This window comes from Equus caballus, chromosome 17 (genome assembly GCF_041296265.1).
Source record: "Equus caballus isolate H_3958 breed thoroughbred chromosome 17, TB-T2T, whole genome shotgun sequence".
NCBI classification, from domain to species: domain Eukaryota; kingdom Metazoa; phylum Chordata; class Mammalia; order Perissodactyla; family Equidae; genus Equus; species Equus caballus.
Genome location: NC_091700.1, coordinates 40,099,795 through 40,127,008, shown reverse-complemented (window position 1 = coordinate 40,127,008; position 27,214 = coordinate 40,099,795). Strand labels below are relative to the sequence as shown.

Genomic DNA, 27,214 nt, shown 5'->3' with positions numbered 1-27,214 from the left:
AAAAAGAAAAGCAAATTCTACTAAGTTTTCTTAGCATTTTGATTGTTTTAATCCAGAAAGTCTTTCAGAGTGTCTATTCTGTCACACTGCTGGAAATCAATGAGATTTTCCAGTTTCTCTTTTTTCTTGGAAAAGTGATTTGACTTGGTGAAGCCTTTTCTTGTTTTAAAATACGGGCTAGTGACATCTGCCACAGTCTGCCTTCATCATCAGTATGGCTCTGCAGACTGGAAAGCTAGCCACCTTTGGCTTCTTCTCCTTCACTTGATTCCTTCTTAGAAATGTGTCTAGGGTTTGATTCTTCCTCCTTTTTCTCCTGCTACTGCTGTATTCTAACATGTTGATCACTATGGTAGGCTCTCAACTAGTCTTGCAGCCTTTCATTTTTCTCCTGTGTAATCCAAGTTGCTTACTACTGCCACAGTAGTCTTTTGAAAATATCCCCTTTCATTATGTAACCTTACCCACTTACACATGGTTCAGAAACTCTCTTTTGTTCCTGTTTTCATAGGATATCAAGTCTAATTCCTACAAACTCTTTAAGTTCAAGTTGGATTTGAATGCTGGATGGGTACTCTGCTCCCCTACCTGCTGGAGTGGGCAGATGAATTCCTTGTACACATTCTCAGCGAGGATGCTCTTTCCTGACCTGCTCCAGGACCAGTCTGTCCACAGCTATCTTCTAATTGTGGCATCTTTGGCAACTCTATGAAGATTACAGTTTTAGAGAGATAGTCATTCTGCTGTTTCTTTTTTTTAAAGTTTTATTTTATTTTGGTAAAATAGGCATAATAGAAAATTTACCGTTTTTCCTTTTTTAAGGAAAATTAGCCCTGAGCTAATATCTGCCGCCAATCCTCCTCTTTTTGCTGAGGAAGATTGACCCTGAGGTAACATCTTTGCCCATCTTCCTCTATTTAATAAGTGGGATGCCTGCCACAGCATGGCTTGATAAGCCATGCGTAGGTCCCTGCCCAGGATCCGAACCAATGAACCCTGGGCTGCCAAAGTGGAGCACATGAACTTAACTGCTATGCCACCAGCCTGGCCCCTTTTTTACCATTTTAAGTGTACAATTCAGTGGCATTAAATCTATTCTCAATGTTCTGCACCATTACCACCATCCATTTCCCAAACGGAAACTCTATACCCACTAAACAATAACTCCCCATTCTCTCCTTCTCCCAGCTCTGCTGTGTTTTTAAGGTTTAAAATTCTTGGCCATTTTGTTACATGTGGCTACGCTGGAAGAGAGCAGTTCATTTATCTACAGATTCAAAACAGTGGCAGCCAGGGGCATCCTCTGAATCACTGCTCTTTCAGTTTACTATTTCATTAAGTTCCTGTTGAGCATTTATCATGTTTGCCACTGTAGCAGGCTGTAGGAATATAGTGGTGAGTAGGATGACACAGACCGTGCCTTCCCACTGTGGACAGAGACGAGAACTATATTTAAATCTATGCTGTTGCTCTAATGGTTCCATCCATAGTCCTCCTAATGGGTGATATTGATGAACACTCATATTGTTGAATTGCTCAGCCTGACAGTTCAAGCCTTGTACTCACATTTCTCTTCCCTGTGAGGCACTCTGGCTGAAGAGCCGATGGCATTGCTGATACTAGTAACCAGGAACCTATCCAGCCTCTCTGATCTTCTGGTGCATTCCCAGTGCTTCCCTATGGGTTACCATTTCACCATTGCACCAGGAATGTGTTCATTTTTCTCCTCTTTTCTCTTTCATTTCTTGTTCTTTTTTCTTTCTTTCTTTCTTTCTTTTTTTTAAAGTTTGGCACTTGAGCTAACATCTGTTGCCACTCTTCTTTTTTTTCTTCTTCTCCTCAAAGCCCCCCAGTACATTCTAGTTGTAGGCCCTTCTCGCTCTGCTGTGTGGGACGCCACCTCAGCATGGCTTGATGAGCAGTGCTAGGTCTGTTCCCAGGATCCGAACCCATGAAACCCTGGGCTGCTGAAGCAGAGTGTGTAAACTTAACCACTTGGCCATGAGGCTGGCCCCCATTTTTCTTTGTTTCCTGTATTTATATGACCTTTTTCAGTCACCTCCTCTATGCTACGTACTGTATGTATTCAAAATAAAAGTATTGTAGGTATTAAATCAAAGACAAAGATATTCAAAGATACAAATTTTAAAAGTCCTCAAGGAATTCATCATCTGAGGGGGAGATGGACTTGCTAACTAGCATTGGTGCTAATGTGACTGTCCTAACATGTGCAAGATACAATGTGACCCTGGATCTTAATTTTGCCTGGGGAGTCCCGAAGGCTTTTAAGGGAGTTACGCTAATATGGGAGAGCAGATATGTGGGAAACACTGGTGAGAGGGAGGGAGTCTGGGAACTTTAAAACCCACAGCTGTGTCAGGACAGGAAGCTGTGCTTAAAAAGCTTCTAAGAATTAAATCATAAAGAAGACAAAATATACAAAACAAGTCTAGAATGCAAGGAAACTATTTGCAGACACGGAATAGTGCTTATTAGTAATCAAACTTCTCAGAATTAAGGCCTTGTGGGGACGTCTTTCTCTCAAGGCTCTTACTACTGACTGAGAAAGACCTCAATTCCATATGTTTGTGTGTGTTTGTAATTTCTCACCTGACATACATGTCCATTTAACCTTATTTTGAGACTTCATTTTATAGATTTAAAAAAGAATGAAGATATTGCCTCTTGATTGTGATTTTAAAAATTTTAAATGATAAAGACTTTCACAGCCTTTCATTTGTGAGAAATGACCCTGCTGGTTAGAATGCCAAGGGGCTTACCAAGGGCTGTAATGAGCACACCTCACTGAAGCACATGACTGCAAATGACCAGAGTGGTTCTTGTTGTTTTTGAAGCAGGAATGCCATTAAAAGCTCAGGTGTTGAAGTATAAAACAGCCACACCTCTTCTCCAGCTAGCCGCTGATTGCTAGGTTGCTGCAGCTAGGAGGAAGAGAAATTCAAGTGTCTGTGATTCAGCAAAGTTGTTTAGGTCTGATGTAGCGGGATGGTTAATGCTTGGATCTGAGCTCCTTGGCAGAGTGGTCTAGAAGCTGGACAGCGCCCAGCTTGAGCCCCCTGGATCTTAAACCCCTGGCTGCTTTAATTCACTCCACACAGCAGCCTCTGTCTATCTGTGGAAAAACCCTCAATACAGAGATACACAGTGTTCTGTAGAAGATTGGGTTTAGTTTATTTACTACATGTGATCTGAGTGCATATAATGAGAATCTGACAGTTTGTTTTTATTACAAATAATCATAAAGAAAGAAGCCTTTTTAAAAAAAAATCTTTCAGGTATGTTTTCCAAGAATTTCTGCAACATTTTCTGCATTATAGGCATTTTTTCCCCTCTAAACAAGTCACTGTGAAAACTACAAGAAGACGACTGACATCCCATTGCTCAAAGTTTTTCTATTAGTTTGCGGATCGCTAGGGGCTGCCTTCTGTTTGTATTGAGGTTGTAATGCGGGATCTATTAGAAGAGTATTCTCTGAAAATTCAGGGTCTTCAAAACACAGTAAGATTCACTACCCTCCCCCCCAAGTTACTTCAGTGGTGGCAAAAATAACAATTGTCCCCTGGGAAATGAAGCTCATTGCTATGGTAACTAATGAAGGTTGCATCATTCTAGGGCACATTTTAGAAGCCTGGATTTCAGCATGGGTAGACGCCCCATCTTATTTTATTCAGTAGCTTAGCAACCTGTGGTATACTGTTTGTCACCACCCCCAATCTTCCCTCTTCTCTTAGAAAAGTGACCTATATAGATAGTTTTTTATTGTGGGCACGTTTTCACTGTGAATTTGGTTCAGCTCTTAGGTATGTTTATACTGACCTTATTTTCTGGATCAAAATTAGGACATATGCTGTGTTTGAGAAATAAATGATGCTTCTTCTAAACTTTCTTGGCGGTCCACACTAAGATCTTCACAGATCTTTTTTGTTCTACACTCCTTAACTGTTAGTGTTATTCAAAGGTTTGTTTTTGGCCCTCTTTTCTTCTTATTCACCAATAACTGAGCTACTCCTATGTGCTGGTGACTCTGAAATCTTAATTTTCAGCTCTAGTCTTGTCTCTGGACTCCAAGTAGGCAGGCAGTTCACTCCTCAACAGCCCTAACTGGATCGTCCCCAAATTCAGCAAGTTCAAGATGGAGTCAGCATTGCCATCCACAAATGGCACCACCATTCACACAGCACCCCACATCCAGTCAGCCCCCAAGTCTGGATGCTTCTACTTCCTCAATGCTCTAAAATCTGTCCTCTTCTCTCTTCTAGGGCCTCATCTTTTTTGCCTGCTTTATTGCCCATATCCTTCAAACTTACTCCTTCAGTGAAACCAGGCTTCCCTCAAACAAACAAAAAATTATGATTTTGTGACTGGCTGCTTATCCTCCACCGGCTCCCGATTGTAGTCAAAGTAGAATCCAGAGTCTTTAGCAAGGCGTACAAAGTGCCTCGTGGCCTCCTGCCTGCTCTTTGTCCAGGCTTGTTCCTCATTACTCCCACCTTGCCACCTCCCCTGCCTGCTCTTGCCTCCCTGTTCTCATGTGCTCCTGCCCCTGCCAGGAACAGGCCCCCACTCCCTCTCCCTCTTCTGTTCCCTCTCTCCATTTCCCCTGGGAAGTGCCTCTTCAGCCTGCATTTCAGACGCCATTGTCTCTGGGGAGCTCTCTCTAGCATCACCTGTCCCGGGCTCCATCGTCAGAGTTAGATGCCCCCATGTGCTCCTATAACAGCATAGTTTTCTTTCTACCTTAGCTCTTACCTGCTAATTTGCAGTGCTCTCTGATCTGTCTCCCACAGTGCGTGGTGAGCTTCTGAGAACAGAGGTGGCACTTGTTTGTCTTCGTGCTTTTCACATACTAGTACCTAATTGGTGTTTAATAAATGTTTGTCGAATGAATTAATGATCAATAAGTCAATGATTGCATGTACATGTGCACTTGTAGGGCAATGGGACTAGATTTTAATGGTCTTGGAAAATCCAAGTTGTTCTAGTCCCTGTAGTTCATTGTCCCCACCAGTATAAGCAGACTAGAGATTCCTAGAATATAGAACAGAGAGTATATTTTTCCTGGATAGGACTGGGGGGGGGGGGGTGGACCTGGTGTGGTGCTTGGCCATATATATATGTATATACGCATACACACACAGACACGCGCCTGCGCACGCACACACAGAGTTCACCAACTGTGTTTAACGAAACTCTACTGCCAGCTTATGTGTATCAGCACAGTTCCAAACATGACAGTCAATCAAACTAACATTTGGGGGATCTCATAAAGGGAGCATTTGACTCCCTTGCTTGACTGAACATTTGAGTCCAGACCCCTGTGTGTGGTATTGGCTACTGGGCTGAGGGCTGCCTGAAAAGAGGTCACACTCATCCTAATTAAGGTTGTAGCTGAGCCAGGCGCTGGTTTGGTTCTTTGGAGGGAGTTTAAGTGAGATGGGAGTCAGGATGGGAATGCCCTTCCTTTTCTTATGTCTTTAGAGTATTAGTAGACACTGGACTATGAAATTAAGGATTTATGGTTCCTTCCCGTCGTCTCACCCAGCACAGTGTACAGATTTCTCAGTGTCAGCCCAGCTGCTCTGCTGCATTCTGCGCAGGCCCTCTGTGCAGGTGGAAGGAGAAAACTTCATGACGGTGGACAGGTCGGGGGTGGTGGCTGTCAGAGGGGATTTTGACTGATCCTTTTGGTCTATCACAAACAATGAGCACCACGTTTGGACCTGGGGTGGGGCTTGGCCCTGGGGTAGATGCCAAGTATGGTAAAGTATGGTTCCTTCTCTGGTTGTATTTAGAGCTCAGTTGAGGAGCACACCAGCTCTGATCATAGTGGAGTTTTGATAAATGCTACCATTTATGTAACATCTCTTTTAACCTTAACAAACAAAGGAAAAACTTTTTTAGGTTTAAATAATAATATTTAAGACCAGTCGTTAAAAGTAATTTTTACCTGTGGAAATGTGGTCAGTGTGTCTAACATAGAATAACATTATGCTGTTTTCAAAATAGCCCAGCAGCTGAACTGACTGAGGCCCACCAGGGGTAGCTTGCCTTTCTATTTTTGAGATGAGCATTGCTTCTCTCTCCCAACTCTCCCAACTCTCCCAGTGTCAGTTTCTGCGTAGGGCTGAGAGCCTGGGGGAGAGGAAGAGGCAGGGAGAGAAGAAAACAGGACCCAGAGAGGTGGACGTTGCCCTGCACTGGGTAGGGGGAGGGCCCTGTGACTTGCTGCGCTCACAGGGCTGTTGGGGGGATGCAGTTGCCCGGTCTTTCAGCAGGGTCATGCATTTTTCTTCTCCAATACACTGACCTCTGCTGGCTTAACTATGACTTAATCACAGCTGGTTTTTTCCTTAGATTTTTTTTCAAGGAAAAAGGTTTTCATTTACTATTAAAAACTTTTTTGGTTACTTTTTAAATATAATTTGCACAACAATTAATACTTACTTATACACTTTGTATAGTGGAATTTATGTTTATCTAGGGAAATCCTAGCCATCCAAGTGTACTTTTGACCTCTAGGATGCAGTACCTTTTTTCTTTTTTAAACTGCTGTTATACCTCTGAAGATAAGGGAACAATTATTCTTATATAATTTTATTTTTAAATTGTAAAATTCATCGTTTGCTCTTAATACATGTTTGTGTAACGAAGGCAGCATGTTTAGTGAAGAGAATTTAAAATAACTGCATCCACACATTAGTTCAGGGAAATCGCTTAAGCTCTCTGTGCCTTCCTTAGATTTTATCTCTGGAGGATGATTTCTATTTCGTAGGCCTATTGTAAGGATTAAATTTATAGGCAGAGTGTCCCGGGGGCTGTTATTTCTGTAGAAATGTTTGTTACTATTAAAATTAAAACTAATATTATCCTGCCACCCTTTTAACTATGTAGCTACTTAAAAAAATAGAAAGTCCTAAAACAAACTTATACTAGCTGTATTGGTGTGTGCCTTTTTCTCTGGGATTTTTAGAGACACTATCACTTAAATATATTTCACTTTATAATTTATGCATCTGGAAGACCACAAGCATTGATTTGGCTGACATTCAGAAGTGTAACAAGCTGTGTGCGCAGAGCTCAGGTGCCAGCTTTAGCTCTCACCCTCATAAGAAGCTAGTCCACATGTAATCGCCATTCTGTTGATTTACAGTTATTTTAGACTCAGTATGTCCACAATGAAGCCCACTGTGTATTCCCACCTTCCTCTCCCTCCTGTATTAGGGAAGCAGTTCTGCACAGTGTAGTGGTTGAGAGAGAAACCTCTGAAGTTAGACAGTCTGGGTTCAAATTGTGGCTGCAGAGCCTGTCTGTGCCTCAGAGCCCTCATCTGTAACGTGACGTTAATGATCATACCTACCTTGATGAATTGTTGGGTGGCCACGTTTGGAATTTTGTTGGCAAAATAGTCCCCTCAAAAGCCCAGTAGAGGGCCTGGCCCAGTGGTGTAGTGGTTAAATTCGTGTGCTCTGCTTCAGTGCCCTGGGGTTTGCAGGTTTGGATCCTGGGCACAGACACACGCATTGCTCATCAAACCATGCTGTGGCTGTGGCAGCGTCCCACATACAAAATAGAGGAAGATTGGCATAAATGTTAGCTCAGGTCAATCTTCCTCACCGAAAACAACGGCAACAAAAAGCCCAGTAGACTTCTTTTTGTTCCCTTATTGTGGTAGTCCATAGCCAATGAACTCTGCCAAGCATCTTGTCTACCTCGAGGTCTGTTGTCTTCTATTTATTGGCCTTTGTGCTCTGCCCATCCCTCTCAGGTCAGTATAACTGCTGCTAAGGAAGAAGAGGAGAATGAATCTAGTGTAGGCAACTAGCAGTCTCTGCCACATAGGACTAACACGTACTTTCATTCGTCTAACAGATCTTTATCATCTATTTGCCATGTGCCATGCATTCCACCAGGCTCTGGGTAGACAGTAAGGAGCAAGAAAAGAATTTTTTTTATCCTCGTGAATCTTATTTTCTAGTGGTAGAATCATAATAAATACACTCACAAGTAGGTAGATCAAGTAACAGATTGTGTCCAATGCTGTGAATGAAATAAAGTAATTGGTAATGCCGTCTCTCTAGAATCAGCATTTCCCGAACCTGTCGCCCTTCTCTACATGGATTAGATACCTTTCCTACACCCTACATAGATATAAAATAGCTCGCAGCCGGTTTCACTCACTATTTTAGTGGTATATTTACTTGTTCTGTCCACACGGAGCTCCTGCACAATGCGTGGCACCTGGCAGATGTTCAGTACATGTTAAAGAAATGCAGAAAGGAATGGATAAGTCATTGACAGGACACCTTAGTAAGATGGAGTGTGAAGTCCCTTATATCAAGGATTACATTGTTCAGTGTTTTGGCAAAGCAGGTAAGGTTTAGGATCTTGAACCCTCCCAAGCTACGGTTGATAAATGTGTTTTTAAATAATAGTGATGATGGTGACAATAATAATAATTGTTGGCAATTACTGAGTGCTTGCTGATGTGCTAAGCACTGTGTCAAGAAGCTTACATTTAATCCTCACAACAGCTTCGTGCAATAGGTTCTGTTATAATTCTCATTTTTCACTAATTAGGAACTCTTTGCTAAGTCAAAGACACCTCCGACTCAGACGTTCAGAACTGATCCCATGATACTCATCCCACATCTGGTCCTTTTCCAGTGTTCCTGTCGCCAGTGGATGACAACATCATCCATGCTGTTCGACAAACCCAAAACCTAAGCACAGACATTCCTTTCTGTATCTTCTCTATCAGTTAACATGTATTCAGATCCTGGTAACAAAATCCATCTAACAGTAGCTTAAGGTAAAAAGGAAGTAAACATCTCACAAACAAGTCTGAAGTTCATCTAAAGGGTTGGTGGTTCTGTTTTATTGAGGCTCCAGGCTCTTTCTGACCTTCATCTCTGCGGTCCTAAGTATGTCAGCTTTTGTCCTCAGGCTTGTTATCTCATCATCACAGATGATTGCCTCATCTCCAGGCAAAGTTTGTATTAATTCTTCTTTTTTTATTTTTATTGTGGTGAAATTCACATAACATACAATTAGCCACTTTGAAGTGTACAATTCAGTGGCATTTAGTGCATTCTCAGTGTTATGCAACCACCACCTCTCTCTAGTTTCAAAACCTTCTCATCATTCCAGAAGAGCATTCTATTACCCATCAGTACTTTGTTCCTTTTGATGGCTGAATAATATTCCATTATGCATATAATACCACAATTTGTTTATCCATTCGTCTGCTGATAGACATTTGGATTGTTTCCACCTTTTGGCTATTGTGAATTGTGCTGCTACGAACATACATGAACACGTATCTGTTTGAATACTGGTTTTCAGTTCTTTTGGATATATACCTAGGGGTGAAATTGGTGGGTCCTATAGTATTCTGTTTAACTGTTTGAGGAACTACCAAACTATTTTCAATAGAGGCTGCACCTTTTACATTCCTACCAGCAACATACAAGGTGTCCTATTTCTCTACAGCCTCTGTAACATGTTAGTTTCCTTTTTAAAAAAATTGTTATTATATCCTTCCTAGTGAGTTTGAAATGGTATCTCTTTGTGGTTTTGATTTGCATTTCCTTATGGATCAGTGACGCTGAACATCTTTTCATGTGCTTGTTGGCCATTTGTTTATCTTTGGAGAAATGTCCACTCAAGTCTGCCCACCCTTTAGGAGGGTTGTCCTTATGTGTTGAGTTGCAAGAGTTCCTTATGTGGTGTGGGCACTAAAACCCCATTGGATATAATTTGCAAACATTTTCTCCCATTCTGTAGCTTGTCCTCTCACTCTCTTGATGATGTTCCTTGTTGCACAAAAGTTTTTAGGTTTTTTTTTTTTGAGGAAGATTAGCCCTGAGCAAACATCTGCCTCCAATCCTCCTCTTTTTTGCTGAGGAAGACTGGCCCTGAGCTAACATCCATGCCCATCTTTCTCTACTTTATATGTGGGACACCTACTACAATATGGCTTGACAAGCAGTGCGTAGGTCTGCACCTGGGATCTGAACCAGCGAACCCTGGGCTGCCAAAGCAGAACATGCGAACTTAACTGCTGCACCACTGGGCTGGCCCCTCAAAAATTTTTAGTTTTCTTGGAGTCCAGTTTATTTTTTCTTTTGTGCTTGTGCTTCGGTGTCAAAGCCAAGAAGTCATTGCTGAATCGAGGTTGTGAAGATTTACCCTTATATTCTCCTCCACTAGTTTTATCATTTTAGCTGTAATAATTAGGTCATTGATTCATTCTGAGTTAATTTTTGTATATGAAGTGAGGTTGGGGTCCAGGTTTATTCCTCTGTATGTAATTATCCAGTTGTCCCAGCACCATTTATTAAAGATACTATTCTTTTCCCATTGAAGTGTCCTGGCACCCTTGTCAAAAATTTATTGGCCATAAATGTTTGGACCTGTCCCTGGACTCCCAACTCTCCTTTATTGATCCTCATGTTTGTCATTATGCTGGTACTATACTGTTGGGATTACTGTAGCTTTGTAGTACGTTTTGAAATAAGAAAGTGGGAGTCTTCCAGCTTTGTTTTTCTTTTCCATATTGTTTGTGGCTATTTGGGGCCCTTTGCAATTCCATCTGAATTTGAAGATTGATATTTCCATTTCTGCAACGAAGGCCATTGGATTTTTTTTTTTTTAAAGATTTTTATTCTTTTTTCTTTTTCTCCCCAAAGACCCCAGTACATAGTTGTATATTCTTCGTTGTGGGTCCTTCTAGTTGTGGCATGTGGGACGCTGCCTCAGCGTGGTTTGATGAGCAGTGCCATGTCCGCACCCAGGATCCGAACCAACGAAACACTGGGCCGCCTGCAGCAGAGCGCGCAAACTTAACCACTCGGCCACGGGGCCAGCCCACAGGCCATTGGAATTTTGATAGAGATTACATTGAATCTGTGGTTCGCGTTCAGGAGTGTTGTCGTCTTGATGTTGTCTTCCAATTGATGAACGTGTGATGTCTTTCCATTTATTTGTGTCTTCTTTAATTTCTTTCCCAATATTTTGTAGTTGTCAGTGTATAAGTCTCTCACTTCCCTTGGTTGAATTTATTCCTATATGTTTTATTCTTTTGGATACTATTATATATGGAGTTGTTTTCTTACTTTCCTTTTCACATTGTTCATAGCTGGTGTATCATAGTTGTGTTTCTACACAACTGATTTTTGTATGTTGGTCTTGTCCCTTGAGATTTTGCTTGATTTGAATGTTAGGTGTAGTAGTGTTTTTGTGGATTCTTTGGGATTTTCTATGTTTAGAATCATGTTATCTGCAAATAGAGATCATTTTACTTCTTTTCCAAGTTGGATGCCCTTTATTTCTTCTATTTGCCTAATTACTCTGTCGAGGACTTCCAGTAATGTTGAGTAGCAGTGTGAAAGTGAGCATCCTGTCTTGTACTTGATTTTAGGAGTAAAGCTTCAGTCTTTTACCATTGAGTATAATGTTAACTGTGAGTTTTTTAAGAATATCTTTTATCTGGTTAAGAAAATTTCCCTCTATTCCTAGTTTGCTGAGTGCTGTTTATCATGAAAGGTTATTGAATTTTGTCAAATGTTTTTCTGTGTTTATTGAGATAATCATGTCTTTTTTCCCCTTCATTCTATTGATGTGTTGTATTACATTGATTGATTTTCTTATGTTGAAGCACCCTTGCATTCCTGTGACAAATTCCACTTGGTCATGGTGTGTAATCCTTTTAGTGTGCTGTTGGATTTGGTTTGCTAGAATTTTCTTGAGGATTTTTTTCATCTATATTCATAAGGGGTATGGGTCTATAATTGTCTTGTGGTATCGTTGTCTGACTTTGGTGTCAGATATGCTAGCCTCAAAAATATGTTAGGAAATAGTCCCTTTTCTGTTTTTTGAAAGGTTAAATTAGATTGTTGCTCATTCTTTTTTTTTTTTTTTTCTGAGAAAGATTAGCCCTGCGCTAACATCTGTGCTAGTCTTCCTTTACTTTGTATGTGGGTCCCTGCCACAGTGTGGCTGATGAGTGATTTAGGTCCAAGCCTGGGATCTGAACCTATGAACCTGGACCACTGAAGTGGAATGCACCAAACTCAACCACAGCGCCACAGGGCCAGCCCCTGTTCTTTCTTCTTTAAATGTTTAATGGAATTCAGTGAAGCCTCCTGGCCCTGTACTATTATTTTTGAGGAGGTCTTTGATTACTGATTCAATCTCTTTACTTGTTGTAAGTCTGTTGAGATTATCTATTTCTTTTTGAGTCAGCCTTGATAGATTGTATGTTTCTGAAGATTGTTCCATTTAATCTAGATTATCAAATTTGCTGGCATACAGTTGTTCATAGTATTCTCTTATAATCCTTTCAGTTTCTTTAAGATAGGTAATAATGTTTCCACTTTCATTTCTGATTTTAATTATTTCATCTTCTCTTTGTTTTTTGTAATCAGTTTAGCTAAAGGTTTGTTAATCTTGGTGATTTTTTCCACAGAACCAACTTTTGGTTTCACTGATTCTATTGGTTTTCTATTCTCTATTTTGTTTTTCTCTCTTCAAATCTTTATTATTTCCTTCCTTCCACTGGCTTTGGGTTTAGTGTGCTCATCTTTTCCCGGTTCCATAAACTGTAAAGTTAAGATGTTGATTTTTATTCTGTTTTAATGTAAGTATTTACAGCTGTAGATTTTCCTCTGAGAACTGCTTTCACTGCCCCTCATAAACTTTGGTATGTTGTATTTTTATTTTCACTCATCTCAAAGTATTTTCTTATTTTCCTAGTGATTTCTTCTTTGACCCATTGGTTGTAAGGTTATGTTGTTTAATTTCCACATACTTGTGATTTTTCCAGTTTTTCTTCTGTTACTGGTTTTAGTTTCATTTCATTGTGGTTGGAGAAGATACTTTGTATGATTTCAATCTATTAAAATATGTTGAGAATTGTTTTATGGCCTAACATATGATCTATCTTGAGAATGTTCCATGTGCACTTCAGAAGAAAGTGTATTCTGCTGTTGACTAGAGTGTTCTCTAGATATCTCTTAGGTCTAGCTAGTATATAGTGTTCAAGTCCTCTGTTTTCTTTTTGATCTTCTGTATAGATGTTCTATCTATTATTGAAGATAGTGATTGAAGTCTCCAACTATTATTGTAGAACTTTTCTCCATTCAACTCTGTCAGTGTTTACTTGATATGTCTTGTGGGGATCTGTTATTTGATGCATATATATTTATAATTGTTATATCTTCTTGATGAACTGGCCCTTTTGTCAATACATAATGTCCTTCTTTGTCTCTTGCAAAACTTTTGACTTAAAAATCAATTTTGTCTGTTACTGCTATAGCTACCCCAGCTCTCTTTTGGTTACTATTTCTTGGAATATCTTTTTTCCATCCTTTCACTTTCAACCTATGTGTGTTTGAGGGTCTAAAGAGCGTCTCTTTTAAGTAGCATAAATTTGAAACATGTTTTTTTAATCCATTCTGCCACTACCTGTCTTTTAATTTGTGAGTTTAATCTATTTACATTTAAAGTAATGTAATGTAAATTACTTTAAATGTAAATAGATTAAATGTAATTGAATTACCTTTAAAGTAATTACTGATAAGGAAGGACTTCCTTATAAGTAAGGAAGGACCATTTTGCTTTTTTTTTTTTGTATGTCATATCCTTTTTGTTCCTCAACTCCCCCACTAACTCCTTCTATGTTTGATTTTTTTGTGTACTATTTTGATTCTTTTCTTTGCTGTATAATTTTTATTTTCTTAGTGCTTACCAAGGGGATTTTTAACATCCTAAATTTGTAGCAATCTAGTTTGACTTGATACCAACTTAGTTTCAATAGCATACATTAACTCTGTTCCTATTTACCTCTGTCCCGGCCCTTTTGTTGTTATTGTCATAAATCACACCCTTACACATTGTGTGCGTATTAACATAGGCTTAAAATTCTTGATTTATGCATGTCTTTTAATTCATATAGGAAGCAAAAGAGACATTACAGACAAAATATACAGTAATACTAGCTTTTATATTTACCTATGTAGTTCCTTTACAATGATCTTAATTTTTTTGTATGGCTTCAAGTACTGTCCTTTTGTTTCTGCCTGAACAATTCTTTTTAGCATTTCTTTTGGAGAAGATTTGCTAGTAATAAAGTTCCTTAGCTTTTGTTTATCTAGAAATGTCTTAATTTCTCCTTCACTTTTGAAGAATAGTTCAGCCAGATATGGAAGTTTTGGTGAATAGTTTAACCAGATATAGAATTCTTCGTTGACAGTGTTTTTCTTTTAGCACATTATCATCTCACTGCCTTCTAGCCTCCAAGGCTTCTGATGAAAAATTTGCTGCGTTCAGGATTTTCTGTTTGGCTTTCAATGGTTTGATTATTATGTGTTTCTTGAGGATCTCTTTGAGTTCATCCTTCTTGGAGTTCATTGAGTTTCTTGGATGTATAGATTTATACCTGTCATCAAATTTGGAAAGTTTTCAGCCATTTTTCTTCGAATATTTTTCTGCCTCTTTCTCTGTGTCTTCTCTTTCTCATAATATATATGTTGGTACATTTAATGGTGTCCCATAGATTCCTTAGGCTCTGTTTATTTTTCTTCATTCTTTTTTCTTTCTTCTCCTCAGACTGGGTAATTTCAGTTGTCCTGTCTTGAAGTTTGCTGATTCTTCTGTCTTCTCTAATCTGCTATGGAAGCTCTCTAATGAATTTTTTATTTCGGCAGTTGTACTTTTCAGCTGTAGAATTTCTATTTGATTCCCTTTTATCATTTTTGTCTCTTTATTCATATTCCCTACCTGTACATACATCCTTGTCCTCATTTCCTTTAGTTCGTTGTCTGTGTTTCCCTTCAGCTCTTAGAACATATTTAGTTATTTATTTACTTAGCTTTTATTTATTTATCTTTTTTGTGAGGAAGGTTGGCCCTGAGCTAACACATGTTGCCAATCTTCCTCTTTTTGCTGAGGGAAGCTTGTCACTGAGCTAACATCTGTGCCAATCTTCCTTTGTGTTATGTGGGATGCTGCCACAGCATGGCTTGACAAGCAGTGCTAGGTCCATTCCCAGCATCCCAACCTTTAAACCCCAGGCCACTGAAGCAGAGCATGCAAACTTAACCACTATGCCACTGGACCAGCCCCCTCTTGGAGCATATTTAGACAGTTAATTTAAAGCCTTTGTTTAGTAAGGCAAATTGTATTTGGACTTCTTCATTGGCAGTTTCTGGCATTTTCTTTTTTTCCTATGAATGGGCCATTTCCTGTTTCTTTGCATACTTTCTAAGTTTTTGTTGAAATCTGGATATTCTAAATATTATAATGCAGTCACCCTGAAAATCATTCTCTCTCCTCTCCAGTGGCTGCTGCTGTTACTTGTTGAATTCTGCAGTTGCCTGTTTAGTGACTTTTCCAAACTATTTTTGTAAAGGCTCTATTCCTTGTTGTATGTGATCACTGAAGTCTCTGTTCTGTTATCTCTTGAGATCACCAGTGACTTGTTTTTGTTTTGTTTTGGGTTTTTTTTTGAGGAAGATGAGCCCTGAGCTAACATCTGCCACTGATCTTCCTCTTTTTGCTGAGGAAGATTGGCCCTGAGCTAACATCCATGCCCATCTTCCTCTACATTATATATGGGACACCTGCCGCAGCATGGCTTGATAAGCAGTACATAGGTCTGCACCTGGGATCCGAACTGCCAAACCCCGGGCCCCCAAAGCGGAACGTGTGAACTTAACTACTGTGCAACTGGGCTCGCCCCAATCAGTGATTTCTTTTAATGTCTGAATTTAATAAAGGAAAAAAAGGTCTTTTGTCTCTTTAAATTCTTTTGACAGATATTTCCATGGAATCCCTTCAGCCCTAGGGGATTGAAACAATGGCCAGTCTTTTTGCTAGTCTCTCAGTGAACTGCCAAGCAAATCAAAACACACATCCCCAAATTTTGGAGGATGAGGTTCTCACCATTGTACCAGCAAGCTACTCCATGAACATGGGCCACTGTCCCTATAGCTGCCTGCTACGAGGATGAGGCATGCATAGTGGTAGCTGCCAGCAAAGTGTGAAATTTACTGACATATACCAGCTTCTTTCTTCATCTAAGCATTCCCGTGGATGCTGCAAGTGTCCAGCTAGACTTTAGAGTTCTGAAATAGTGGTTCTAACAGTTCTTGCCAGCTCAGTAATTGATTTGGTATAGGGACTGATTCCTGCTCTACTCTGCCGTTTTCTGTGATATCACTCCTTATTTATTCTTGTTGAGATAATAATCTCCATATTAAAGTATTATACTATTGTAAAAGAATTTGTTTAGGCATATATTGTAAAAGAATTTGTTTAGGTGAAGGCTGATGTGTGTATAAATAGGACCTGTATCAAATTACTTCTTACGAATTATTTACCATTATGCCTGTCCATCTCACAAATTAGGATAGTTGACCAAAAAGATGGAATTTTGCCTGTATATGTGGTGGTGTCACTGTGTATCAGTACATTCTATCTTGTGGCTGTGCAGAGAAAAATGGCATTTCTTTATTTTGTCTGTAGTTAATTTAGTCGTTTTCCTACTACTCCATGTGGGAGACCCACTGAGTAGCTCAGGGAAAAAATTTAATACAATTTAAAACTTAGTCTAGTATGGTGAGTTAAATAGTCTGTTTAGGTAGTGTCGAACTCTCTTTGAGATAAAAATGCTCACTCTTTGTCTGCTTTTTATCCTGGGATGGTTTGGGCATGTGGCGTGAGAGATGTGGCATATGTGATCTCTTAGCAGTGGAGAACTGCTCATTCCCCTTGGTTTGATGTCTACTACTTCTCTGGTCTCTGGGGCCATGTCCTGTAACCTCCTGGTTGTGTTTTCCTTGCTGGCATGTGCAGATGATGTCATGGCTCGTGTAACTCATAGTGGGGCCTTTCTGGTTGATAAGAACTTGGTGGTGCTCCTGGACTAGTTTATTCTCTCTTTGGCTCCTCTTCTCTGAGCTCTCCTGGGTATCTGCCATGTCTCTGTCTGGCCTAGAACTTCACTTATAACCTTTACTGCAGGGTTACCTGTTCCATGGTGGGCCCCATGGCCAACCCTCTAGCTCAGGAAATCTGAGTCTCAGAGCTTACCATTGCCAGACCACGTTTGTGAAAACGCTCTCTCAAGACAATGGCCTAGCCTGTAAAACGATGGACTTAGTATGTAATCCTTCTGTGCATGTCAGATGCTGCATATTGCTTCATTTTATCTCTTCACACTTCCTTTACTAGGAAAACCAAATAACTCCCCAGGCAGATGAATGCTTCTAGCAGACTAGGGCAAAGTCGTGTACTTGGAAAGGCAAAATAACAACAAAAATTATAATTTTCAAATATTATCTCTGTTCCACCATGTATATAGACATAATGAGGATAATATTTAAAAACTCATAGTAATTCTAAATGTATACAAACCTTAAATTTAAGGAACATAGGATCTTTAGAGAACATAAGTGATATGCATGAATATATATAGTATATATATAGTTGAGATATATATAGTATATGATTAAGATATGTTATATATAAACTAAATACATATATCATTAGGAGGTTTGGTTTCTTTCTATTAACATTTTCCCATGACTAAAATTACTATGATTTAACACACACCTTTCTTTCTGTTGCAGGACAGTTCGTGTATGGTTAAAGAGAGACAGTGGACAATATTGGCCAAGCATATACCATGCAATGCCTTGTAAGTATCTGGATCTCTGTCTTTAAAAATCAGACATGGACTCCAACTCCCCTTCTTTCCAAGATTGCCTTCTCTGTGTCTTCTTCTTGAGTAGCGATGCCTGAGGGTTAGGATTACCATTCTAATGGAAAGTGCCATATTAAATCATTTTAGCTCTCAGTATGTAAAATAAGAAAATTGGTCTGAAATTGACTATATATTCATAATTTCTGAATAAGATTAATGGAAGAAGGACATAAGCTCTCTGATTACAGCCATCTCTCTCTCTCTTGTTTTTTTTTAACTTTTTTGTCAAGTACTTCCTTAAACAACTCAAAATTTTGTCCGTTGATTACATTTGTGAAGTAAATTTGTTCTTGCATTATTGTTATTTATTCAAATTCAAGACATTCAGCATTGAACATTCAATTCTCAAAAGGATTTGCTTAGGATTGAAACTTTCTAATTAGAAGTCAATCCTGGGGCCAGCCTGGTGGTGTAGTGGTTAAGTTTGCATGCTCTGCTTCAGTGGCCTGGAGTTCACAGGTTCAGATCCTGGGCATGGACCTACACACTGCTCATCAAGCCATGCTGTAGCAGGGTCCCACATACAAGATAGAGGAAGACTAGCACAGATGTTAGCTCAGGGACAATCTTCCTCAAAAAAAAAAAAAAAAGAAGTCAATCTCATTTCCCTAAGATTTTATGTGAGAAATACATCCTTGCACTGATAAGTAGCGAATCTTTGAAATATAGTTTTTAAAAAATGTTATGACTGATTTTTAGACTCTTATACTGGCAAAAGTTCTCCTGCAGGAGGAGAAGAGCTGGCTCCCGAAAATAGGAAATTTCTTTTTAGTCTGCTCTTTTATCTTTAAAATTAATGAAGTTTGGGCATCCTATTCCATGTTTACTTAAGTATAAAATAATTATTTAAATTCATTATAAGTTATATTATTAAACATTTCCCTTACTCTCCTTCCTTCAAATCTTAATTAAAATTGACACCCTAGAAAAATCCCTCAGGTTTGTTGTTTGGGCTCAGGTCCCCTGGCTTGCTGCAGCGCGCACCTCTTCCCTGATACAAGTTTCCCAGTTTGAGAAATATTGCCGCAGTGAATAGCTCAGAGAAATTCATGCACATTGTGGCTCTGATAAGGTTTATGCCTCTGGCAAAAGAATACTGTTATAACTTAAACAGCAATTTTGCCTGTTTATGAACAAATGAATTATTAAGGATGTAATGGTTTTCTGTGATTTTCAAATTATCTTTGAGTTTTGCATGTCTTTAGAATTTTGTGGTAAATAGATAACCCCGAAGCTGAACCAAGTATTCTCCCTTATGTTAAGGAAGAAGGAACTTCTTGTAATTCTGAGTACTTACTCTCCCCTTACTTATTGTGTCTCCAGTAGACACCATTATACAGCAAGGGCCCTCAGTGAACTTTCTTTTTAAGCTGTGGCAATGATGAGGGCTTAGGTAAATGGAAAGAGAAGGGAATTCTCTGATTGATGTTTTTCCTGATTTTTAAGTGGTATAACTAGTCTTACCTATGGTCTTGCTTTTTCATCAAACCTGATGCAATATCTAGCTGGAAGATGTGGGGAAAGTCTGTAGTCCAGCAAGTTAAAGTTGACCCCAGAGACCTGTCACTCCCATAACTGTGAAGATGGAGGAGAGGCAGACCTGGGCAGAATGATGAGGGCTTGAGGATAGTGGGCAAGGAATCTTCTTGAGATGAACATTAATGGGAACCTCATGAAGACACAGGGTCCTAAGCAATTGTTTACTCCTCTCCTTCCGCATATACATTTTGGTGTCTTCTCTAATGTTCTTTTTATTTGAATATCACTGAGAATACAGAAAAGCCTCTAGTTGCATTTTCATTGTTTATTAAACTGTAGGCAAGAATGACTAAAGTCTGCCATAGCTCCTGCACCTGACTTTGGTGCTCAATAAATATATACTTACTGAAGACTTGAATCCAATAATAAACATGAGCTTCCCTGAGAACCTTATCATCCATTTTCTTAATGACTGAACACAGCTTTGAGAAGGAGGACCCTCTAATTATTTGCATACTTTGCCGATGGCCTTCTACTAAAAGGAGTAAAAACGAAATTACTTTGCTATTAAAATGTCTTCTGTGGACCAGCAGCATCAGAGACACCCAAGAACTTAGTAGAAATGCAAATATTGGGTTCTACCCCAGATCTACTGAATCAGAATCTGCATTTTAGTAAGATCCCTAGGTGATTTGAATGTACTTTAAAGTTTGAAAAAATTGTCTTGTGGCATTATAGGCAACATGCTGATCTATTTACTCGTGCTTGTATGAACACATGTAAAGCCTCATGCATATATAGTGTTGATTTGTAAATACATGGATATAAGTACACATTCGGGTCAATGAAACGTTTACTGTGCACCTATTATGTATAGGCCGTTGAGCTGGGTGCCAGAATTTGCAGATGAACAAGGCGCATAAGTCAAGATGATTTCCATAATCTTTCATTGTTGGATTGCGCCACCACCATGGAGAGGTAAAAAACAAAAGGCTATGTTCTTCATATTTGGTCAGAAATTGGCTTTTATGGTCTTAGGAATCATGCATTCAAATGATATGGCGACTGCTCTCTGAGCAAGAATTTAAGTTTTGTTTAACTTGAGAACAGCAGAGTCTTATTGCATGAGGAAATAAGCTACATTTTCGGTCGGTTAGATAACCTGAAATAGATTTGAGTTTCCGAGGAGCTGTTTTGCAGTACTTTCTATTGAAAGGTGTTTTGTTAAGAGTTTACTTGGTGTTATCCTTAAATAACTGTTATGTGGTTTTAGTTACAAAATAAGTGAAAAGGTACAGTATATCTGGAGGCTATAATATGGACACCACAAGGCAGATATGACCGTATTGTGTGTTTATAGTGGTGTATAATAAGTAGTATTCCAAATCTAGAAAAAGCAAAGAAAATATACATGTAATATATGGCTTGTTTATTTTGTCCATTAAATACTTTTTAATATAGTAATTGTCATGTTCTGGGTAGGATAGTAATTTTCTGTAACATTGAAAAGAATTTAAAGTTTAGTGGAGGTTAAGTGAGTGGGAGGCATTAGATGAGAAAGAATGAATAGTGAAGGCTAAGTTTGAAGGCTGGGAGTGAGCCTGAAAGGAACAGTGTGATAAGGCTGTGCGAGCTTGGGGGAGTGGCAGACAAGAGAGAGATGAGAAGCTGACACATCATGATCAGAAACACAGCCGCTGCTTTGGGGGGTGTCCTTATACCCTGTCTTTTCTGAGAAAGCTCCCACTTCCCCTCTAGGAGGGAGCCCGGAGAAACCAGACTTGCCTGGTTAAGGCTGTTTGCCTCTGAGCCAATCTGATTTTCCCAGGAATGTAGAATTTGGAGTAGGAAATGCTCAGCTGGTCCCTTGAATTGGGAACATGTAAACCCTACAGCTGGAAGGCATTTGAGTGCGTAAAGCAACAGTGAAAGCAGATCTGCTTAAAAGAAGTGTGAATCAGGGAGGAAGGACCACTTGGCTCCAGAGGGAGAGAAGTCTGAGCAAATGATTCCTGAACATTTTCCTCCTCTTCCTTCTGACACCCAGAAGCCTGGCTCTGCTCCTGCCTTTGAGTTCAAGAGATACCCCCCTTACTGGATATGCCCATCGGTGCGGAAGTTCACTCCGGTGGGTTTCTGTTACTGATGGCTGCAAGTGTCTAACTCAGCCTAGCCCGGAGTGTACACCTCCTGATTCCTCTCTGTTCAGTTTCTCCTGGATCTCTGTATCTTTAAAGAGAAAGAACTGAGCCACGTCCCTATTGGTGCCACTGTGGTGTTGAGCTGAAAATAGTCTGGGAAAAGTGAGGGCAAGTAAAGAGGAAAAGCAGAAAGAAATATTCATCCTGTTTTCTTTAATTTCCTTCAACAACTCAACAAATTTTAAATATTTCTTCTGTATCAAACACTGTGCAATGTACTAAGGATATACTGGTTAAATACGGGAGGTGATTTCTGTCTTCATGTTGTGTACAGCCTGGTGAGGAAGACAGACCTAAAATAAGTACCACCCATGATGCATGGGGAGTGTTAGAACATGAGAAATAGGCGTAATGGGAACATGGTCACAGAGGCTCCCAGAGGAAGGTCCATTTAAAACCCCTGCTGTCTATAGAAAATTTGCGGTGGCTGGTAACTTGTTTTTTAGTTCCCTATTAAGCTGGTTTTTATGGATGAGTGAGAAATAAGAGCATTTTCTTATCAAATATTCTTTTAAAAACTTAATTCCCTCTTGACCTATCTCACGTAGTGGCTGCTTATTGCCTGTGACAAGATCAAGTTACAACCTCTGCAACTGGGACCTGCCTGAGCTTGGAAACCAGAGAGGGGCCTTTCTGAGAGTACAGAGTTGAGGTTTCAGTTGTAGCCATAAATGTGATTATTTGTTCCAGGCTTCTAACTGATACTATTTCAACCACCACATTTGCATTACATTACAGAGAAAAAAAAAAACATGAAAAGCACAGGCATTCCTATTTTCATGGTTGAGTTATTTTAGATTTACTTTACCAACTAGGTTTGCCATTCCTGGGATCAGACAAAGGAATGGAGCAGAGAGCTCAAGCAGGAGCCAGGGTGGCAGGTGTTTGAGATTTTTCTTACTCTATTAAAGTATTGGGTATCGTGTCTAGGCCTTTATTGCCAACTTTTCTCTGTGAGTATGGAGAATAGGTAAAACAACATGGCTGCCAAAGATGTAGTGAATCCGAGGCTAAGAGGGCCGGAGCCTCAGGACTGAGGGTGTGTTGGACAATTGGAAAACCTCTGTGGGTTCTCTTGTTGCCAAGACAGGCAGGTGGAGTTTACTTTGGCTCTAAGTGTTTATGAATTTGTCCTTAAAGCAAAACAGGAGACAGTTTTTTAGAGATAATTACAAGTAAAAGGTGCACCTAACATAGTAATAAAATGACCTGTTTTGTCCTATTTCCAGCTCTCTGCCTTGGCCTTGTGGGATGGCATTTGCCCAGTCTGAAGTTGTGATTGGGTGCCTCAGTTTTCACACGTGTGGCCACTTTACTATTTGCTTTGCTAACTTTTAAAGTATAGCAACTCTAGTTCTCAATGAAAAACATAATTTTAGACTGTCTGCTTCCCAGTTTTTATCAAAAGCCTGGTTGAGAGAAAGGCTATTTATGGAGGGCAGCATGAAGGATGTGCGGTCCAGTTATTCATCTGTATTCTGAGTTTTCCCGCTTTGTGTTAGCCCTCTGCAGAAATGCCTTCGGTCGTTGTGCTCTCAGCTCATACTGATGTGTACATATAGGAAATGCCTTATGGCTGGCTTTGAAGTAATTGTCTACCATAATGCTCAGTGCCCCTTGGAAGAAGCACTAAGGGGGAATAGTTTTTAGATCTGAGGGCTAGAAACCCTTGGCTTTCTCTAAGGCAGAACTTCCCAACCTTTGTGCTACAGCATACTAACATGATCCAAATGGATTACAGGCCCTGGGAACTGATCCCCTTACCTGGTCGGGGACCCAGTCATCTGGGCCCTAGCAATCTCTTCCGTTTACTCTAGTGACTGTTCAAATCTAATTTTCTGTATTTATCTTGAAGTGAAAAAGGTTGGGAGAATAGCTCTAAAGACCTAGGACTTTGTCCTTATGGATAATATGAAATATGGTACCTATGACATTTCCCAGCAGATCTTTATTCTCATTTTCTTTCTGTTCTTATGTATATTTTCCTTAGTCATGACTTTTTGCTTATTTCTATTGTTCAGTTTTATTGTATCTGCTTTTTAAGCCATTTCAAATTCTTTGTGAAATGAGGTAGAGAATGCATTAAATGAAGTCTCTTAGTTAAGACAAATAGAGCGATGAAATTTGAACATAATTGTACTCTTTACCTTAAATTCACCCAAAAATATGCATTGTTTAAGATTGGAGTTCTCAAAATTATAGGTTAGAACCTGTGCCTGGGTGGGAAACTGGAATTCAGTTTTCATTTTTGCTGCCAATTTGCTGAGTCTCTTCGGGCAAGTCCTTTACGTTTTCCCTGCTCTGAAGCCTGACAGATAAACTCTTCATTTTCTTTGACCTCAAATTTGCAGAAATGGGGCCCAGCCCCATGGCCGAGTGGTTAAGTTCCCGCGCTCTGCTTCGGTGGCCCAGGGTTTCGCTGGTTCGAATCCTGGGCGCAGACATGGCACTCCTCGTCAAGCCATGCTGAGGCGGCGTCCCACATGTCACAGCTAGAAGGACCCACAGCTAAAAATACACAACTATGTACCCGGAGGGCTTTGAGAGAAAAAGGAAAAATAAAATCTTTAAAACAAAACAGAATAAGAACCAGAACTTCAGCATCCACACTCTTAAAAAAAAAAAAATTTGCAGAAATGTTTTTGTTATGAGGTACATTAAGTAAGTATTTGTAAAATACTCTCAGGTTCTTGGTGTTTAGCAATATATGCTGTCATTGCTGGTCTTAACTCATAGGGAGTAGGAAAGATTGGCTAGTTTCTGAGGTTGTGGCTGGATTGGTTTCCTTGTTTTCATTTTTGGGGACTGTCATCTTACCGCAACAGATAACTTGATATTGAGGATTTAGAAAATTAAAATGATTGATATGTTCATATGCTTTATATGTGGGATGGAAATGAGTTATTTTGTATGTGATTGCAAGTGTTAATTTTCCCATTGTTGAGGTCAAAGGAGACCTTTCAGTAGTTTAGGACTGTGTATGGAGCTGGTTCGTGGCTCTCACCTCTTCTCCTGGGTTTATTGGAGTTCAGGGGAAAATTCATGTGAATAGATTAGTGATAGATAGATGTTTAAAAATAATGAATTTGGCAGTTCTGTTTTCATAAGGCAGTGATTGTTTTGGTGACTTTAGACATGTTTAACTCAGTTGAGAAAATTTCTTGGCAGCCTGGGGGATATGTGTATAAGTGGGAAATGCTTATCTTACTGTTTTAATTTATACCTTATTTCAAATAACTCCTTGTTGCTAGTTGTGAAGTGTGTTGCTCCTTTGTTGGCTTCTTTTTGGTATTGATTATACTATGGAACCATTGTAAAAACAACTCATTGTTTTTATTCTTTACATTTTCAAAAATAGTAACGTAATCTGATCTTTTGCTTCTGTATTTACTAGTAAGAAAAGGTACCAAAGAAACTTCTGATTTTTAACAGAAATGAAGGAAAACAGATGATCTAAACTAAAGATAACAGATACTAATTAATCTGAGTAATTACAGCATTTGCTTAGCATACTCTTGTTTGATTTTCATATGACAGGGTATTTTAAAATGTATTATACTTAGTTAAACTTGTAGTTGTAACTTAAAGGTTGTCTGGGAGCAAAAATGACCACTCCTAATTCATTGTAGTTTTGTTGATGAAGTAAAAAAAAAATGATTAGTAGAATGCATTAAATAAATGAAAAATGCTTTTTAATGTTAGGCAATTAAAGTCCTAAATATAAGTGTTCTTAATAAAGTAAAGCATGGGTTAAAGATTGTAAACCTAATAAATATTATCTTGTGACAAATAGGGCTGAATAAAATAGTGTCCATGAAGTAAATGAATTAAATCTTTGCCTTGTGGTGGTGGAGTGCTCCTTGAAGGCTCTGTTCAAGGCCCTCTTCATGGGGTCCTACGTTTAACTTCACCAGGATGCCTTTAACACCTGGAGTTTGGTTCATGGAAATACCATTGTTTATTTAGTTTTAAAGTTCCCACCAGAACATCTTATGAAGATTAGTGTCTCCTGCCAAATAATGCCTTTATCATTGTAAAGCAGTCAGTGTGATTGAAATCCACAGCTTAACCTTCAGTGAAACTGGTGTTTATTTGAGCAAAGTTTAACCATTCAGCAAAGAACAGAAAATAAACTAGTCATAAAATGAAAGAGTTATAGATGTAGATAATAGAAACAAGGAAACTTTCCCCAAAATAGAAGTATTTTGAGAATGCCTCCTCTCATCTACATTTTTTTAAAAAGCAAGAGCAATATTTTTTTTAAGAATACCTATGGGATAAAAGTGTTAGAAATACAAGTAGCCAGTTTCCTTCTAATCCACTTAATTATTGACTCTGTTGAGGTTGGTCTCTTGAGTTCCTTTGTTTGGGGCTCATCTCTCTTGAACTTTTCCCCCTTCAAATTATATGGCCATTAATATAATCACTCAGACTGGGGCTTCTCTTTATTTTAGTTTTTCCTAAACTTTAAGGTGAGTGCTTGCCTGAAACTACAAAGATTTCATTTAAAACAAAAACCAAAACCTCAGTGGTATGAAAGTGTTTAATTTTAAAAATAAAATTTTGACAGGCCATCAAGGTCTAAAGTCCTGATACTAACGTAAGAGAATATTATTTCCCATTACCCATAGACCAGCACAAATTTCTTTTCTGAGTTGTGCCTTTCATTATCTTGCTTCCTAAAATTTTGCCAAATATACTTCTTTTGACTGTCATGAGTCTGAGACAGAAAAGGGAGATGGAAAATTTTAATCAGATAGTATGGAAAATGAACTTTTTTACTATTTTATTGAGAAACTGTGGTCAGGTTTTTTTCAGGTTTTAATGAAAATGTTGGGAAGAAAAAATAGAAAGCTAGGATATAACATCAACAAGACCATTTACAAGGTCTTGAATTTCATTTATTGGGTTTGTGTAGGAGCCGTCTCAAGCAAACTATGTATAATGTAATAATGTGGGAGGCCTTGGCAAGTCGGGGCTCACCCCACAAAGCTTACTTGGTGTGGTTATCCTTTCTCATGGGAAAGAGTTAAAGGTGAAGGGAATAAATATATCTTTAGGTTTTGTATCTTGCTGTATTTATATCATCTAGAGATCAGGGATGCAGTTTTGATAGAGGAAGCCAGTCGAGGGGAGCTGTGTTGTAATTTTATAGTTCTGGTCAGCCACTTCACGCAGCCTTTCGAGAAGGTAGTTTTAAGGTGGAAGAATAGAATGGTCTCTCAACCGCTTCATCTCTAACCTGAACTTTCAGCTGTCAGAGAGACCAATATTTCTTTATTGACTTGTGAATTATTAGTTTTACAGCATTTAAAGCTGAATTCTTACTTGTGAAACATCACGTTTTTGCAACCCAGCTACACATATTTCTCTTAAATCATGTTTTGTTTGTTTCCTCCTTTATTCTTCCTGCCAAAGGATTCCTTTTACCATTTGGCCAGAATTACTATTAACTTACTGTCTTATTATCCTTCCCCAACAGTTTTGCCACTTTGATATTTCCTTGCATGGATAGAAGCCCATTTTGTATGGGCCATGGCACTATGCTTTCAGAGGTTGCTTTTTTGTTAATTTCTGGTGAGTTAAGGTTAGAAGAATCTCTGTGTCAATCTGTCTACTTCCCCCGAACCTCAAAAGGAAAGACATTTACTGTAACAACAAAGATGGTCATTAATATTCTTTTCAATTCACTCCCTGCCTCCTTGGCCCCGCAGGGTCTATGGGTAACCAACCCAGGGCCTATTCCTAT

General features: G+C 39.1%; 1 protein-coding gene across 1 annotated transcript in view; it reads left to right on the top strand.

Annotated features, from left to right (window-relative positions):
* WDFY2 (WD repeat and FYVE domain containing 2) overlaps positions 1-27,214 on the top strand; it is a 182,279-nt gene that overhangs the window by 58,347 nt on the left and 96,718 nt on the right. Inside the window, exon 2 of the mRNA XM_014732071.3 lies at positions 17,652-17,719. Within this exon, the coding sequence (XP_014587557.1) occupies positions 17,652-17,719 (68 nt within the window). The remainder of the gene's footprint in view (positions 1-17,651; positions 17,720-27,214) is intronic.